The sequence below is a fragment of the Leucoraja erinacea genome, chromosome 4 (assembly GCF_028641065.1).
Source record: "Leucoraja erinacea ecotype New England chromosome 4, Leri_hhj_1, whole genome shotgun sequence".
Lineage (NCBI taxonomy): Eukaryota > Metazoa > Chordata > Chondrichthyes > Rajiformes > Rajidae > Leucoraja > Leucoraja erinaceus.
Window position 1 is genome coordinate 108,674,284 of NC_073380.1, and position 19,934 is coordinate 108,694,217.

Sequence of the window (19,934 nt, forward strand, 5' to 3'; positions counted from 1 at the left end):
TTCTGAATTTGACTGATACTATAAAATGCAAATGGTGAGTTAGCAGCCCATTTTTCATCTTATTTCTTTTTTTTATGTCAATTAATTTCTCATAAAATAATCATGATATGGCTTAAACAAAAATTAAATGATTTGTTTATATTTAAATGTGTTTACGTGAATGTAAGATAATGCTGAAAGTCAAAACAGTGTTAAAAAAAACGTTAGATTGAATAGTACTTAAGAGCATAGAAAACCAATAGAAATAAGTGAGAATCTTGGAATTGCAGACTTGCACATAATTTACAGCACAGAAATAGACCATGCACCCAGCTCTTAACCTTTCTATGATCCACTCACTTTAACTCACATTTTTTAATTAAAGGCAGTCAATAACTAGTTTGGATTAGTTTGGTTTAGCTCAGTTTGAAGATACAGCATGGAAATACACCCTTCAGACCACCGAGTCCATGGTGATCATCAGTCACCCATGAACACGACCTCTATGTTATCCCACTTTATCATCTATTTCCTATACATTAGGGATTTGTTTTTTTACTGAGGCCAATTAACCTACAAATCCGTGCATCTTTGGGATTGGGAGGAAAATGGAGCACCAGGAGAAAACCTACACGGTCACAGGGAGACCGTGTAAACTCTATGCAGACAGCAATACGAGGTCAGGATCAAACCAGAGTCTCCTGCGCTGTGAGGTAGCAGCTCTACCTGCTGCGCTACTAGGCTGCACATTAGACCTTAGACGATATTGAATTTTTTTTTTTTCCTTCCCGCCGGTCCACCATTTTCTAGTGTGACAAAGACTGCATTGAAAACTCAAATCATTTTTGAGGGCCTCAGAAGTTCTGCATTTCCCGAGAACATAATATCACAATTGTTTCAATTATATATTCTGACAATGATCTTGTAACAGAGTCCAGTGGATAGTGCCAATGCCCTGCCTTAATAACAGGATGCAGTCTGCTGAAGCTGTGCCTGGTGAGACCAGGATCAGCAACTCCATAAATGTCAGTCGAGGGAAACAGCTCGGAAAGGAACAGCTACGTTTCAGGTCATTTACATTTAGGCATTTTACTATGGTAAATTAAATATATTTAATTACTTTTAACTTTCTTCTGGAACTTACAAAATCATTCTATTTTAAAAGAATCTAGAATATTACATTTTTAATAATTTTTTAATACAAGTGCATTTGTAGACATTAATATTCTTTGTTAGTTTTGACAGCTGGTGAGTCTGAGTGTACTTCACTGGCTATCAAAGTATTTCTTGGTTTGGTACATGTTTTCAGTGGGAAGACCTTGCTGTTCAGAAGCCAGCTTCAGGAACCAATCTGCCACCTCAGATAAGAACGGATAGCGTAGTTGTCGGTTCAGTCAGTTCACTGCCCATTGAGGCAAGCCCGCAAGGCCAGTAGTCCACGGGTTGTCAGTGTGCACTAAATATGCACACATTTCAGACATCAACTGGCTCGTAAATAATTCAGCCTTCCCATTATCATTAATAAAAAAGTCAATAATAAAATTAGTTGTCAAAACAAAATACTGAAGTGGAGATGGTTGGGAGCTTTAAGTTCATTGGCATAAATATCATCAACCATTTGTCCAAGCACATCACCACTATAAGCCAAGAAAGCTCACTAACATCTCTTTTTCCTCAGAAATGTAAGGACATTCGGCATGTCTCAATAGACATAGAAACATAGAAATTAGGTGCAGTAGTAGGCCATTCGGCCCTTCGAGCCTGCACCATTCGCCATTCAATATGATCATGGCTGATCATCCAACTCAATATCCTGTACCTGCCTTCTCTCCATACCCCCTGATCCCTTTAGCCACAAGGGCCACGTCTAACTCCCTCTTAAATATAGCCAATGAACTGGCCTCAACTACCTTCTGTGGCAGAGAATTCCAGGTGCAGGAGTAGGCCATACGGCCCTTCAAGCAAACACCGCCATTCAGTCTTTCCCCCAACAGTTCCATCTTTTCTTCACTATGCCTCAGAAAAGCAGCAAACATAATCAAGGGACACTCCACCCTGGTCATTCTCTCCTACCCCTATCCCATCAGGAAGAAGATACAAAAGCTTCAAAGCACGTACCACCAGATTCAAGAACAAATTCTTCCTCACTATCAGACTCCTGAACAGACCTCTCTTAAACTTAGGATGAATTCCTGATCTTCCATTCTACCTCCCCTTGCACTTTTTTTAAACCTGCGCGCTATCTGTAACTGTAGCACTATATTATGCACTGTTTATTTTCCGTGTTGCAGTACCTGAATATAAAATATAGTGAAGTATGGCAAGATTACACTCATGTATGTTGTGATTTGCCCGGATAGCACCCACAGCAAAGCCTTTCACTGTATGTCGGTACACATCACAATAATAAAGCAATTCAATTTAGTTCAATGCAAAATATTTTTTTTAATTCAAATGCCTGCTCACGCTGATTTAGGACTCATACTTTTCCTATGAGTACCTATTTTTAACTGACTATATTAATAATAATACTTCTCAATAATATGGGAAATTGATATAGTTAAAATATTTTCAAAGTCAAAGGTTCTTAGAATATCAGAAAAACAGTTCAGAGGTGACCATTAGATTTGTGCAATATGGCGTTACATTTCAAGCTGACCTTGTTCCACTCTCTGCTTTTTCAGATATGTTTATCACGATTCTTTTGGCTGTCTCCTGTTTGTCAATCTCCAAAAAAGGGGAAAGATAAATGTAATTTCAGTAGCTACAAGCCTAACTCTCTTCAACGTGAAATTTCAAATCCTTTTTAAAGTATGGCTCCGTATTTGGAGTCTGCAGGTTTAAACCTTGTCCACCATGATCACACTGGATTTATGAAGAACTATAACTCTTCAGACAACATCCAGCAGCTTATTAATTTAATGGACTCCTGTCCATTCCTTGATATTCTACCTTGACAGTCTCTCAAGATAAGGTAAAGCTTTTTGACAGGGTAGAGTGCACATATATTTCGCTGTTTTCTGTTGGATGGGTTTTGCAAGAACATGAGATGAAGGTCTCCACCATTATCTATGCTGTTTCCATACAGATTTTACTGGACCAGGGTAACAGTACAATTTGAATTTAGGACTGCACTTTCAAGAAAGTGTTTTAGATATAGATATAGATATGCCATGTATTGTCACTATACATGTACAATGAGATTAAAAGCAGCTCGTACTCAGTGCATACATATAATTTAGTACAAAAAAAAAACAAAAACTATAAGGAAATACTAATTTGCATTATGTCTGAAGAAGCACTTCAATTAGTGAAGTAATATTAAAGTAAGTTTTTATTTCTTCACACTCTAACCTACCAATTAAACCCTGCTGAAATATTCCCAAAAAAGAACACATAAATAATACAAGAAGACATTCGAGTAAAATTGCTAAAATATGCTGCTCCTCTCCAAAGCAATCCTTCCACAGTTTACAATATACAAGAAGCATCAATTTATTGGGACAACAGTCATCATTAACCAGCTACCCGAAGAGTACACACAGAACTGTATCTCTTTCATATTTCATTAGCCCTTTCCCTTTTTAATGCCCACAACTGCTCCATATTTCCATAATTGTGTTTCATTTCAGATTTCAACTTCTTCTAATCTCTACGTATATGTAATCATTGGTGATAAAATAGTCAATCCCTCTTTGTTAAATACTGGAACAACACAAGGGCCAGATTTTGCTGGATTTTGGTTGTAGTTTCATAGAGAACCACCACTTAAGCGGCAGTAATTCCTGGGCTTCAGAACATACAGTGACAGATGGAAAATCTGGAATTTAATAACAAATCAGTTCACTCTGCCTCCTGGATTTCTTGGTACAAGATTAAACCCCAACGATTTCACTAGGGATTGCCATGGAGGGAAAGGTTGGCAAGTATGTTTTAATTATTGAACTTTAATATGTTTCCAATCATAAATATGTTAAGGTATTTCCAAGTAACTTCGACACATTTTAATTTAAATTTTATACTTTAATCTTAGAAAGCCTCACCCTAGCCTTGCTAACTAACTTAAGGGATTTCATGTATTTTTTGCTCCTGAGAACACAGTTCTCCAGGAAGCTGCGGGACAGTGAAACTTGCCCTAAATATCCAAAGCAGTTAATTCAGATGTGGGGAGATCAGACAGTAATTCTGATGATGGGAGATGGTCTTATCTAACCCACTGTCAGGACACGTTAAGTAGTTCAATAATTTTTTTTCATCAACATTTTCTTTACTCCTATTCTCCCTTGGAATTGCTGATCTGTTCATCCTATCATGGTAACTGTTAATCCTTTTGTTCTTTGTCCAAATTTCCACGCCATCAGACATATGCAGATGGTAGCATTAGTATGCAAATCCAAAAGCTGCAAAAAAGCTCGATAAACTTCGCATTATATTTAAATCAAACCCAAGGCAGCAAGAATTTTGAAGGATAGTCTTACATGGAAGAATTGATAGGAGTTGATCCTATCACTGCCTTTATCCTCTATACACAAACAAATGCATCCATAAAAAAATCACTGGCTATCGGTCGGGAAAAATAAACTGTGCCAAATTTATAGTCATTGAAAACATCTGCACACCCTGTTGCAATCTTCTTCCAATCAGTATCAGAGCTATTTAATGTAAAATCAGGCAAAAATAATCCAATCTGTAAAGCAGAAGGGTTCAGGCTATTCTGCCCATTATATCCCTGGCTAATTCTAGCACCAAAAGTTTAGCAAGACAGCTCATTCATTTAACCGTTGAAAACACTAGCGACCATTAGATGGTGCTGGTTTCCGACGGGCAGGTCAGGTTGGGGGGAGTTCCCCCCCCCCCCAGCCATGGGTACCATGTAATCCCGTGCTACCTGCTCCATGGTCGGATAGTCGGCGACTAAACCGTCTCCCCCACCCGGTTTGCCAGGTGAGGAGGGGGGCTGTGGACCCTCAGCACGACCAAAAACAAGACCTGTCAAAGGGCGGATGAGCCCCTAGCGAGCCAACAGCCTTCCACACTTCAGTAGAAGTTGCAATCACTGTCGTACATAGCATTGTAAGACAGTTAAAGTCTTTGTCATCTTCAGATTTGAATATTCTCTTGACGACTTGGCCGATCTCTCACATTGCATGTGCAAGAAGGAACTACAGATGCTGGTTTACACTGAAGATCAATACAAAATGTTAAAGTAACTCAGCCGGTCAGGCAGCATCTCTGGAGAAAAGGAATAGGTGATTTCGGGTCAAGACCCTTCATCGGACCTAGTCTGATGAAAGGTCTTTATCCAAAACATCATCTATTCCTTTCCTCCAGAGAAGCTGCCTGACCCGTTGAGTTACTCCAGCACTTTTTTTGTCTATCTTCCACATTGCATCCTCTATAAAGGTGACCCTCAGCCCTACAATGTCCCTTATTCTACTCCCACTAATGTATACAAATGGGAAAACTGCATGAGGTACAAATATGAGATTCATGTACACGTAGTATTGCATCCCATTGCACCTGGTGTACATTTCCCAGTGGGAACAAATGTCTAGGCATGTGATTGGGATATTTCCTCAGCCTGCTAATATGATTTTTAAACATGAAAACTTATCTCAAAATGCAACTTGGTTACATCTATGAACATGCTATATGTACATTTAAGGATAATAGTCCAATTGTTGATATCCTTCTCTCTTCCCCATCCACTTCAGATGTACACTGATGACCATTTAGGAGCATTTGAATCCATCGTCAGACTCTAGGCAGCTGTTGCTCATTCCCACGAGAGGTGCAGGATTATGATGCAGGTGATCCTTTAACCTCTTTCACTTCAGATCTCAAAAATATGAAGAAAGGATTGATAGGGCAGTTACTGCCGAGAGTAACACTGACAGGACCCAGTTTCAGTGCCAGAGTAAGTTGAATTACTTAAACATGCAGCAAGGGCCACTCACTAACTGCATAGCTGCACGCATATTGTTCCCTGCACGGTCACTCACACACCTTCCCAATCCACTGCACTCTTGTTCACAAACCATAATCCCGCATATTAATCAAAATAGAGAAAAAATATTTTTGGTGATTCAAAATTAAAACAGATAATGTGCGGAGCATTCAGCAGGTTAGCAGTGCAGTGCCTATGGACACAAATAATACACCTGCCAACTCAATCCCTCTTTAGCAGAATGTTTCTGAATATTCCCAGCATTTTTAGTTTTTATTTTGTATTTCACAGGCGTTGTCAGTTGCATACAGACACAGCATTTGGATACATTTCACACCCAACATGCTTCCCTATCATTTGCAGAAGGTAGTGGCAAACTGCTGCACATTATAACAGATTGGTAATGTCCCTAATGTACATGGGCTCAGCTGTCTTGAGAAGTGAATGCTGGCAATCCCTGGGTCGACTGCCCTGAGGATGTTGGTCCCAGGAGGAGCAGAAATCACAGAAAAAACACATATCTTATCACCCTCACATCCAACTTCCCGTTCATCCCCAGTTTACAATATTCAGTGGTTCTAAAGCGACCATTTCTATATGTACCTCCCCTCGTAATATCGTGGATTTTGTCTTTCTTTTCTGACACAGAAGAATACCCTCTGTAATTGCCCTGCAATTTATTACACAAGAAATTGGAGAAAACTTGCATCATTTCACTGTTGTCACCATCTCAAATGTCAACACTGATTTGTATTCATTTGTGGTTAGAACCAGTGTAGCTACTTGAAAATCTAAATGTGAAACACAACCAGTATAGAATTCACAATAATACATTATTATTCAATTATATATCTTGAAAACAAGCCAGTCTTTCAATACATGATAAAATGGTGTCCACAATAATTTTGTACTAGCTGTTATGTACTTTGGCAAACATACTATGCATTACTGAAAGTCACTCATGCTGTGCTATTTTGTGGCCATTTCATCATGGTAGTTCAAATACTGAGTTACATATTGTAAAATTAACTAATTTCTAGAGACCCACCCGCATTGACACCACAGCACATTGACTGTTAGAACCCAGTGAATTCATTAGTACCTATTAATATATCAATTAGATTTTATAGTTGCCATTCACTAATTATTTTCCTTTCCTCCCCTTAAGTATTAACTATAGGAAAGCCTATTCTAGAGGCTCCAGCTATATTCTAATACCATTGCAAGCATTTATTCAAGTCTAGACAGGACATGTCAGCAGTTCCCTGCTTGAAGTAGGAAACGCAGCCAACGCACTGATATTTTCCAGCAGGGATCTTAACCAGACGCAGGAGTCATGCTGATTTTTCTCTTCCTTCGGTCAAATTAAAGAGGTCCACACTTGCCAGTGGAGTACGAATATTCCTTATTAGTATGAACAGCTGCCTCAGCTTCTCTTGCTGTGCAAGTTCATCGAAATTGCTTCTGAGCACATACTGCGAAGTGCAGTGAGGTAACCCAATGCATCATGAGTGGTAGAAGGATTTTATATGGTTACATGAGTAATCATATACAAGGCTATTCAAAAGCTCGTATTTATTCTGTCAGTGTTCACAGCAATTCCACGGCCCAGGAACAGTGTAATTAACTGCAGGGGAGATAGAAATGGCAGCAAATTGCACTGCGCTGCACAACATGTTCCACATCATATTCAAAAGAAAACTCAGAGAATAGGTATAGCATTGCACCGTTGACTGTCACTCTTACAAGAGACTGTCATAAATGGGTCATGGAATTTATGACGGGACTGTTACAACGTTCTCTTACCAGTAGAATCTCCTTGCTGTCTTGCCTACATTGTACAGTGTTGCCTATAATGTACATTTTTGTCTTTGCTGTATTAGTGTCAATCTATGTTTATTATTCCTAAAGATTCTTTAGGATCTATTTCCTTATCTGTCTTCAAATATTCTTAAAGAGCACAGCATAGCTTTCTACATTGCTGCAAACCACCTCTTTTTCTGCTTAATGAACAGTAATTTATTAATCTTTTTACATTTTAATTATTAGTGGGAAGCATAATTATGTTCCAGCTTTGTGCTGCCTTGTATGTTCCTTTAGGGTACAATTTTGTTTTAATACTGTAATGATATGATTTTCTGCAGAGATACTGCATTGTGACAGACTTTGACAGTCAAGCATACTCAATATTCTTCTGTAGTTCTTGTGTCAGATTATCAACTCCAGTCCCTCCTATTCCCTGCAGATGTTTAAAGAAAGAAAACATTTGACTCGCATGAAATGTTAACTTTATCAACATTTATTAATTTCACACTTTGCCTAGGCCAAATGCACAGACAATACTGTCATAGTTGATGCAGCCTGCAGCCGTTTGGCAGTATTGGCCGTTACCCTGGGCAGCTTGTTCTTGGCAGAATGTGTACTGTACAAGTGGGAAGAGAAAGGATTGCTTCCATAACTTAAATAAAAAAGCACCTATCAAGATGTCATCTCTATTGTCTTTAGCAAGGCCTTTCACTAGGTTAGGTATGCAAAACTGTCCCTGATGATAAGATCATTGAGTTATAGAGTTATACAGGATGGAAACAGGCTCTTCGTCCCAACATGTGCATGTTAACCAAGTTGTCTACCTGAGCTGGTCCACTACACCACCAATTTTTGTTGTCATCTGCAAACTTATTAATCATGCCACCTATATTTTCAACTAGATCATTAATATATGTGACAAATAGGAGCACACCCAGAATCAGTCATGTGGCACGCCACAGTCTTCCAATCCGAGAAACAGCCCTCCACAACTACCCATCTTCTCCTTTGTATTCAGTTACAAGGACTTGCAGTAACACCTTTCCTCATTTGAAATATATTAATTTCTTCCAAAACGTGTACAGGTGACCTTTCAGTTTGACCTGAAACATCACCTGTCTGTTGTCTACAGAGATGCTGCCTGGCCTGCTGAGTTACTCCAGCATATTGTGTCCTTTTGTGTATTAACAAGCATCTGCAGTTATTTGTTTCTCCCAAAGATAGACACAAAATGCTTGAGTAACTCAGCGGGACAGGCAGCATCCCTGGAGAGAAATAATAGGTGACGTTTGAGATCCTTCTTCAGATAGAGTCAGGGGAGGGAAACAAGAGTAATGGAAAGGTACAAAGAGAATGTAAGGGAAGAGAAAACGACAGATCAAATTCAGATGTTGATCAAGGGAATGTAGAATGGTTCATTGTTGGCTGTGGGAAAGTTGACAATGAGGCATCCAAACAGTAAAATTAATCTGGAGGACAGTGAAACGCACCTGAGAACTGGGGTGGGAGAGGGATGGAGAGAGCCTCCTTGTTATACATTCAACCAAACTCCTAACCAGGATAATTCTTTGTCCTCGATTTCATGAGATGCAACTTTAGCAAACTGCCTCTTATGGGGGTGTGGGGGGAGGGGGGAGGGGGGGGGGGGAGGGGGGGGGATCAAATGTCTTCCCAGAAGAAAATATATAAGAATATATCCTTCCCGGAAGAATATTTATAAAAACAGACTTGCATTGTATATTACATGGCTCACATCCTCACTATATTCCAAATATTGAAAGGAGAATATTCATAGCATCTTCAACTCTTTCAAATAAAGGACTCGTGCAACAATATTGAAGAATACAAGGGGAATTTGAGTAATGTTTGCCAATATTGCAGGTTAATTGCAAACGACTGAGGATTAACGTTTACCCGAGACAGGAGGGATGACGTGGATGATATTTTATTGTCACTTTTACCTATTCTTTGTTTTTGCATATAAAGTACAGAGGTCAGAGAGTCGGAGCCTCAGGTCGCAGGGTCGGGCTGAGGTTGGGGCGTTGTGGTTTGAGTCGGGCCAAGGTGGAAGCGCCATGCTGCCAACAACAAATGGGGACCTGGCGTGAGGGGGTGGGGTTGAGAACTAAGGGGGACCTCAGCCCGGCTCTCCATCCTCGTCCCAACTGCAAGTGCAGAATATGCTGCTAATCTTTCTTTCATTAGAAAGAAATGATTTCAAAAGAGAAAATCTTTCTTTCATCAGAGACTCCAGTAATTTCCTCTCAACAGATGTTCGGCAAATTGGGGTATTGTTCCCTGGTTTCTCATTTGCACCTTTGTTACAGTGCAGATTGTCATATGCATGCCTAGAAATCCATCAGCTCCAATTTAGGAGCATCGAGTCATCATTGTACAGTTCCCATGCTGAATCAACTCTGCACAGATCATAATAGATAGATCCTTTATTGTCATTCAGACCTTACGGTCTGAACGAAACTATGTTGCCTGCAGTCATACACAGAATCAATAATAACAAAACATACAATAAACACCAATTAAACATCCACCACAGTGAGTTCACCAAGCACATCCTCACTGTGATGGAGGCAAAGTCTTAGTTTCCATCTCTTCCCTCCTTGTTCTCCCTCTGTGCTGAGGCGGTCGATCCAGGCCGGAGATGCCGCTCTCCAGTCCAGCGGACCTCCGTGGTGATGTCGCCGCTGCCGATAGCCGGAACGCCATCCCCGCTCCGAGACGGCCCGCCACAGTATCAGCTCCGGGCCGCCGCCCCAGCTCCAGGTCGATGCCCCAGCTCCAGGTCGCCGCCCCAGCTCCACATCCTGCAGTCTCCGCACCGGGCCGCTGCCCCAGCTCCAGGCCGATGCCCCAGCTCCAGGTCGCCGCCCCAGCTCCAGATCCTGCAGTCTCCGCACCGGGCCGCTGCCCCAGCTCCAGGCCGAGGCCCCCGCGCCAGGCCGCTGCCCCAGCGCCAGGCCGCCGCGCGCGCTCCCGGTCCCGCCGTCGCTGCTCCAGGTCCCGCCGTCCCCGCTCCGGGCCGCTGCCCCAGCTCCAGATCCTGCAGTCTCCGCTCTGGGCCGCTGCCCCAGCTCCAGGCCGCTGCCCCAGCTCCGGGCCCCGCTGCATCAGCCCCAGGCCGCCGCCGAAAGCCAGAACGCCGCACCAGCAAGTCGGGCCACCGCTGCTCAGCCCCGAAGACGGCCAGCCTGTCGTTGGTAAGTCCTGGCTGGCTCTGCCTCCGGAGCCTCGGGGTCGGTCGCAGGCTGGAGGCCGCCAGCTCCGCCATTAGGCCTCAGCGCAGACGGAGGCAGAGAAGGGGGATACGACATGAAAAAGTCGCATTCCCCCGAAGGAAGAGACAGAGAACATGTTCCACCCCCTCTAACACAACCCAACAAACTAAAACTTAACCAAAACAAGACAAAAAAAACAACAGAAAAAAGTAAAGACAGACGGACTGCAGGCGAGCCGCAGCTGTTAACAGCGCCGCCACTTCCGGAATATTGGTGCATCAGTGCAAGCTGATTTTTCTGAGAAACACTCTGGCTCCTCAATAAATTGCCAGCCAGTGAGAATGAGCCACTGAGTAATCCTCATTGGTTTTGTTTACTTTATTGTCACGTGTACCGAGGTACAGTGAAAAGCTTTTGATTTGCGTGCTAATCATGCCATGGTTCCAGCCTTTAAAATGGATATTCGCGCAGGCAGCCCAAACAATGCAACTGATACAACAGTAGCAATAGTAAAGAGTGATGCAGCACGGGAGAATAGCAAATGCCAGAATGGCGGTACGGTACCATATGCCAGAGGGGGTAGGAAGCTTTCAAGGATGACTATCATTAGAGACTGGCATCACATGTCCTGACATACAGAAGTAATACTCCTATGGACATGAAATGATCTCACAAACACAGCACAACATTGCCAGATACATGAACTGGAGCACTTCAATCTCCCGTTCAACGGTCCTGCCTCTAGCTGCAGCATTTGGTCACACACTCAACACCAACTGCACACATCACTAATCCCAATCACTCCGACACACACGCAAACATATACACATACTCTCACCCACACCCACACACACACCCCCACACACACACACCCACACACACCCACACACCACACACACACACACACCACACACACACCACACACACACACACCCCCACACACACACACACACACACCCACACACACACACACACACACACACCCACACACACACACCCACACACACACCCCCACACACACACCCCCCCACCCACACCCACCCCCACACACCCTCTCACACACACACAGACATACACCTTCCTCTCATCCACTGCCACTCCCAGCCACCCAACATTAATTATTTCCTCAGTAGATTTGGCAAAGGTTACCATCAACCTCTACGCCCAAACAAAACAGGAAGGTTTCTTCTCATCCTTTGTTCCAAACAAGACTAGAAGACAGAATCCTCCTCCAGCAGGCCCAGCAGGCCCAGCAGAACCAGAATAGAGGATTCTTTTAATCAACACATCTGCAAATCTCATCTGCTCCCTCATTATCAAACGGTCTCTGAATGAACTCTCTATGTTAACTCTGCATGTGTACAGTCCCATTCCATTAGAACCACTGTGCACCTAGCCGTATATGCTGGGAAACCAGAAGCAGAAAAAATATTTGAGTTCAGTGACCTTTCATCAAAAGCAAATAATAAAATCACATTTACTGGAAAAGTTGACTCTTTTTCTCTCTCTCTATAGATGTTTCCGGCATGTTTTTTTAATTCCGGGTTTCCACCAGGTGCAATTTAATTTTACAATTAGCTTATTTTTATATTCTCCTATTGTATGCACTGCAGGATAATGTGCCAGACCTTCACGCATTGCTCCCACTATAACCACACTCAACAAGGAGTAGGAGAAAAAGTGACAGAGGCATGAGGAGGATGATGAACAGGAATAAGAGGACGGCATCTTTGCCCCACCACCAACATTGCTAAATACTACCTGTGGTATGGCACTACAAGGACTGATAAAATAAGTATGTATGGGCTATACTGAGAGAAACCATGCACTCAGACGGTAGACATAAGAAAACTGGTGTGGGGGCTCACTGGAGGAAACCCTGTTTGCTTCTTGCAATCTCTCACATTTGGCCAAGCAGGTGCGAAAATGTATCACATTTCTCTAAACACTATATTGACAAACTTCTCAGAAATGTCTCTCAATTATAGTCCCCATCCAACCCCTGCTGGGCTGCACTAAAGTGTGAACTCGTCCTCCCACTTTTTGTAAAAAATCAATACAGAATCAGGAGAGGATTGCTTCCAATTTGCACCAATAATCCCATTGTACATCAGCTGTTGAGTCAGGAAGCAACTTCACACATCAAATTCCTTACACCTCTCTGCAGACTTAAGCTGAAGGTTCAGAAAAGCAAACAAAAGTGGCACAATTGGAGTCTTTCATTCGGGGGAAGTTGAAAAGCTTGGCAAATCCACATGCTCATGAAGCCACATCCACTTTACAGAAGGGAAAGTGGAAGAGATCCCATCTTGTGTGGAACAGGGTATCATTGACCAATGTTGCAAGAGCAGCAGAGTGTGAGGCATGGCATTGCTTAGCTGCTGATGCAGTGGTTAAAATATCAGATTAACAACCGAGATGACTGATCTAACAATCCAGAGATATTAGTTAAATTGCCACCATGGCAGCCTGTGGAATTTAAATTCCGTGAATAATATGGGTTTTAAAAAATATAATAGTAAAAAAATTAATTTAAAAAGATTGGATTAAAATCTCATTCTGATGAAGAGTCCTGGACCTGAAATGTCCACCGTGTGTTGCTCCCACAGATGACCAGCAGACTCCAGCATAGGTCTCCCTTATTTTGAATTCAAGACCCAGCTGTTCACTGATAGCCTACAGGAGACACAACCTGTCACTTTAACCTGTCTGGCGGAATGTGCAAGTCAAGACCAAAAGATATTTGATGGGTTCCTAACTTCCCCCAGCAAACCATCAGGTTATATCAAACGGGTATGTTAAAGCATAAAGAATACAATAATGAACTGGACACACAACACACCATTGACCAAGACTCCAAATTCAGAAAATCCCTCCGATAAAACATTTGGGCACTGGTGTTACAATTGGGAGAGCAGTCCCACAGACCAGTGAAGTAACAGCCTTGCTTTACTATAGTCACCAAATTATTCCTCAAGCATTAGACTTTTCCACCATAACTCTTGAGTATGTCTTTGCCATCAATAGAGCAGTTGATCCAGAGTTGACAATACAGTATCATAAGCTAACGGAGCAGAATATAAACTACAACCTCATTGGGGACCTTGCACTTTTGTTTATCTGCACTTTCTCTAACTGTAATACTAGAATGCTGTAAAACCGTATAATTTGCCTGGATAGAATGCAAACAAAGATTCCCACCATATCTCGACAAAAATGAACCAATATCAGTACCAGTGGTTTACAGATGGTAAAAAATACTCAGAAATCTTCAATAATCACCGCAGATCCCATGAAGGTCAAATATAGTTAAGCCATATTCCACCTAAATACCCAACTCTTAGGTCACACAACATTAAACACAGGGATGTAACGCTGAGGCTCTATAAGGCGTTGGTCAGGCCCTATTTGGAATATTGTGAGCAATTATGGGCACCATATCTGAGGAAGGACGTGCTGGCTCTGGAGAGGGTCCTGAGGAAGCTCCCAATCACATTACACCCTGGGTTAATACCATGTTCAAAGCAGTGCTTCACAATCTAATCTCTAAGCAGCAACTATCCTAACTGAATGAATAGTTCTTCGATCAAGGGAACTTTGGAAGATCATGGTTTAGATATTTGTGGTGTCCTCATTTATTTATTTTAAATCCTGGATGAAAAACATCTGGTTCCTAGGAATTTGGAGCTTACTTTGAATCTGATGACATCATTTTTACAAGTTCCTGATTCTGAATGAAGAATGGTTTCCTTGTCATGTCCTTTATGTTACTTTCTACCACAAGATAATTATTCCATATAGTCATTATTCAACACTTGCCCTACTTGCATTTATATCAACATTATTATCTAAGCTGCCCAATGTTATTCTTGACCACCGATTTTACCTGCCATATCTGCAAAAGCTGTCTAATATTGATTTTTATATCATACCCCACTCCCCATTATTAATGCAAACACACTCCCACAGCCCCGCCAGTCATGCTCTCTCCTCTTCTATTTCATTACTACAGACTCTGCCCAGCCACTTTATTCCCACACTCTGCACCATCACTATTGCAGATGCCTCCCCCTCCTGCTCCATTAATGCAGTCTCTGTCCCCATCCATCATTAAACAAACATTTTCCCACTCCCCTGCTCTTAATCAGTCATTAGTAAAGTCACTCTTCTCTTCCTTCATTCATGCATTCTCTCTTCTCCATTAATCTATCAGTGTTTTTTGCAGATAATCCAATACACTTCTCCCTGCAGCCAATGGTATTATCCTCCCATTCGCCACTCTTCAGGCAAACCCTTGTAGTATCCAAGATGTGCCAGCCACTCCTTTATAGTTAATCCAAACAATTATTGAAATGTTTAGATAATTCTGTTTTCCCAGTGATTTGATTAGATTTCTGAAACCCTGCCTGTTGTAGACACTTGCCCTATCCTTGTAGCATTATGCCAAGGAGCACATTCAGGATTTTCATAGAAATGGCCTATAAACTATTCTGAATCAGCCCCATAAAAACTATAGCCGGTAGAGACATCAGATTCTGGACATCCTGAGATGGCATCTTAATTCTTGATATTCCAACATGTTTCCACCATCCAGACTACTATCTGGGAATGCAATGAAACACTCTGCACCTGCCTGGTTAAAAGCAACTCGAATAGCAGTGAAGAGCATTGGCATTAACCAATGTAATGGAATCTGGCTCAATCATACCTCCTTCATAATCCTACCCATTCATAATCTAATCTACACCACTAGCTCATCATGATTGCAGTATGTACCATCTACAATATGTCACTCTGACACCTCTTTCCAAATTGACTTCCCTTCTCCATGACAATTAGAGATGATCAATAGTTGATTTGCCAGAAATATTTACATCATGTGAGTGGATTTAAAAACATCTCTTTACTTTCCTTTGCTCCATTTACTTTGTTATGTGGGGTTAAAATCTTTACAAGTCTCTAGTGTGAATCAAGTTGTAAGTTATGCATGAACAGGATGTCAGTTTCCACATCAGTTTCAATGGCTTTTACATGAAAGTCAGCTATACACAGCACAGGTGGGCAGATGGGTATTTCTCATCAAACTCACACAAATTTACTCATGACATCAATGCACTAATATGAGAAATATTCATCACATAGAAGGGGAAACAGTCACAATTTTCATATTTTTACAAAACAAAAGCATTATTTGCAGTGCCATACTTACAGTAATAACTAGAAATATATATGTTTAATCTTCTAATTTACAATATTATAACAATATAAAATGTGTGTTTTAGTGTCCAATAAAAATAGAAAGTGAATCTGACATCTATTTATAATGACATAGCTTCAGTTAGCCATTCTCATCTAATTTTGCAGCAAAATCTCAAATTAATCTATTGACCAGGAAGAAAAAGTGCTGGAGAAAATCAGTGGGTGCAGCAGCATCTATGGAGTGAAGGATATAGGCAACGTTTCAGGCCGAAACCCTTCTTCAGCCCGAAACGTTGCCTATTTCCTTTGCTCCATAGATGCTGCTGCACCCGCTAAGTTTCTCCAGCATTTTTGTCTACCTTCGATTTTCCAGCATCTGCAGTTCCTTCTTAAACTATTGACCAGTGTGTGTGTGCATCTTTTATAATGTAAGTTTACAGGGAAATATTTAATAACTAAATCAGTATATCCACAATTGATGTTTTATATTTATAGATGTGTCTGCCATGTGCATGTGCAGGTAAGGTATAGCAAGACAAAAGTTTCCATCCATATAAATGCAAGCATTTATCCTTTTAGTTGGATATGAGTAATTATTCAGTATAAAATGTAGTCTCTGGTATGGGACATGAACCTGTTGTGGGGTTAATGTCCCACACCAAAGGATGGAAAGAATTTCTGAGGAACTTACATAGTTAATGTAATTAAAACAAGCACATGTTGGGTTGTGGTGCAGGGAGGAATTCATGTCAATCCTTTCTCTGCATGAGGAAGTATTATAGTTCACAACATATACTTACAATATTGCCTCAAATGTACATTTACAAAATATCTTCATCACTGACAGAAGGTTTCATTGCATAACCATAATTTCACACCAACCTCGCCATGAGAAAGCAATAATGACTTTATAACGTTATTCACCAGCAACAGAAACTTTTCTTGCTAGTTTTATCCTGCTGCTTGCAAAGCAGCTTGTCACTGAGAGGGTCTTCACTGATCAAGCATGGCATTATCTGTTAACCTCTTAGTTGTTATTTATATGCACAGTCACTGATGGCCATTCAATAAGAAACTTGTCTCAATTTTGTCTTCAGAAATGTTTCTGTCCACAATGATTTTATGTCAACCACAGAATATGAAGAATTTGCACCACTCCTCCCACCCCACCCCCCTTCCAACTTTCACCACCAACAGCCCTCTACCACCACACCTGAGGGAAGAAAATCACTGTATACATTGTACTTGATTGAAATTGATTCTATTGTAACGCAAGCAAGCACTGCACTACAACAGCGACCCTATCTGAATACACGCATTATGAATCAATATTTCTTTTCGATAGTAAGGAATGGACTTAAAATGATCTATCCCTCTCGAATTAAAGTTGTGATATATTTTGTGGTAAAATAAAATTTGCAGTGAATGTTTGATAGAATAACTCCCTCAAATGTCTCATCACTACAAGCAGTGTTCCTGGTAAATCGTGGCTGTAGTCATAATATCTGAGATAAAAGCAAATTAACTGTAAAAAAACACACATTTCTGATATGAAGCAATTCCATTCCACAAATGCACATATTATATCAATTCATGGGTATAATTTCAGATAAAAAGAGAACAGAATGTGCTTTACCTTTGCTGTACACAACACAGTTGTTGTTGTTGTCATCTGTTCCTCGCCAAGTCACATCCATCAGCCATTTGGGGCCAGCATGCACCACTATAGGGACAGCTGCTTTTGTTTTCTGCACAAAGGGAGATAATAAACAGACGCTGTTTGTTTTCTGTGATTAAGAACTTGATGAATAATACTAATTTTCACAGAACCATAACCCCCAACACATCTGAAGAAAAATATAATCCCTCGTTGAGTTCTATTAGGCTGAGAAAGGCATTTTGATTGACAGCATAATTATTAAATCAGGAGTCTCCAAATGATAATGGATCAGATTCTCCAGATGAATGAATCTCTAACAGCTTGGATTTACATCAAAATGTTCATGATTTACGCAGCGAACTCTTCTTGACCAGAAGCCTTGTGTGGTTTCTCTTGCGTAGAAGTGTCATTTGAGCAGAAGATACAAGGATCCAATGTTCTTCTGTGAACATCAACAAAACGTTAGCTGAGAACAATGAGGAGAGATAGTGGAGACTACAGTGGAGAGCAGCATCAATGCTTCGTGGAAGTAGAGCGAGCACTGGCTGAGGGGTATATTTGGAGGGAGATTATTAGGGAGAAGATAAGGGAGTGTGGTTGGAAAGCTCATTACACAAGGGTTAGGAAGTACGTAAATAAGGGTGAGAAACAGAGCAGAAATGTGCTGGGTGGTTGAGATGATGAAGGATGATAGCAAGGAGATCAGAGAGGAAGTGAGGGAACATTTGGTGTGGCAGAGGGAGATTGGGATCTAGAAAGATTGGATGCACTGGGGGGAAGATCAGGAGGAGTCTTGATTCCTTAGCAGGGAAAATCCAAAATGCCACTGTGGACTTCAGAGGATTGCGAAGAGCTTGATAGGTTCTTGATTAATTAGGGTCTCACAGATTATGGGACAAAGGAACGAAAATGAGGTTGAGTGAAAAACAGTTTAGCCGTGATCGAATGGCAGAGCAGACTCAATGGGTGAATGGCATCATTCTGCTCTTATGCTGTATCTTATGATGTCAATCCTAACTAACGCAATTGACTGTCTCCTTCTTTCATTCTTATGTTAAACATTCCCTTTTAATTTCAAATTTATGTTCAATTATACAATATTCTATGACACAACCATGCAATGGACCTCACCAACTGTATTACATGTGTCTAAAATATAATTTGTAATGCAAGGAATTAAAAATGTTGCAAAATTAAATGTTACTTAAATTCTTCAGCATTCAAGAATATTGGGGATGTTCACAATGATTCTCACAGATGTCTACAGAAATGCTGTAGAAAGTATTTTGATGGGATGCATCTCAGCCTGCTATGGCAACCGCTTTGCTTTTGCTACCTGAACCTGTGAGTTGTGAACACAGCCCAGTCCATCACAGCCTTGTTACTTCCTTCCACCCAGTTCATCTTCATGGTGTGTTGGATCAGGAAGGCTGGAAGTACCGTCAACAGTGCCTGTCACCCATGCCATTTCCTTTACTCTCTTCTACCTTTTGGGAGAAGATACATGATCTTGAAGGCCTGGATATCCAGACTTAAGAACAGGTTCTTCCCCACTGGTAACAAACTCCTGAAGGTAGAATAACCTCCTATCCTGGAGGTGCTGCCACCTATATTTATTGTTTATTCTATGAGCTTCTTGCAAGCTATGAATTTCATTGACTCTGGTATACTGAATCTTAATCAGGTTAAGGCCAATTTGGTTATGGTAAACTACCCAACATCTTGAATTCCTTCACTGTCATTCTCCTATCCCTATCGCCGATTACTTATACACAGTCCACCAAGGCCTGCTTAATTTCCTCTTCCCATGTCCATTCTGTCCTTTCTGTCCTTGGCCTTCTCCATTGCCAGAATGAGAGCACAAGTAAACTGGATGAACAGCATCCCATAATCTGCTTGGGTAGTTTACAACCTAATGGTACGAACATTGAATTCTTCAATTTTAGATAAATACTAGACTAAGTGGGACCCGTTGGGTCCCAGCATCACACGGGAGGGCTGGTCGCCCAACGCAATATTCCACCTCTCCACCAATTCCAATATTTGTGGTCAGTGGGGGGGGGGGGGGGGGGGGCTTTTGGAGCGCTAGTATGGGTGTTGTGGCCTGAAG

At 41.3% G+C, this 19,934-nt stretch overlaps 1 protein-coding gene across 2 annotated transcripts in view; it reads right to left on the minus strand.

Moving 5' to 3' along the window:
* The window catches only part of zfpm2a (zinc finger protein, FOG family member 2a), a 646,324-nt gene that overhangs the window by 167,721 nt on the left and 458,669 nt on the right, over positions 1-19,934 (minus strand). For both annotated transcript variants that reach the window (XM_055634910.1, XM_055634911.1), the window contains exon 5: positions 17,801-17,912. In XM_055634910.1, the coding sequence (XP_055490885.1) occupies positions 17,801-17,912 (112 nt within the window). The remainder of the gene's footprint in view (positions 1-17,800; positions 17,913-19,934) is intronic.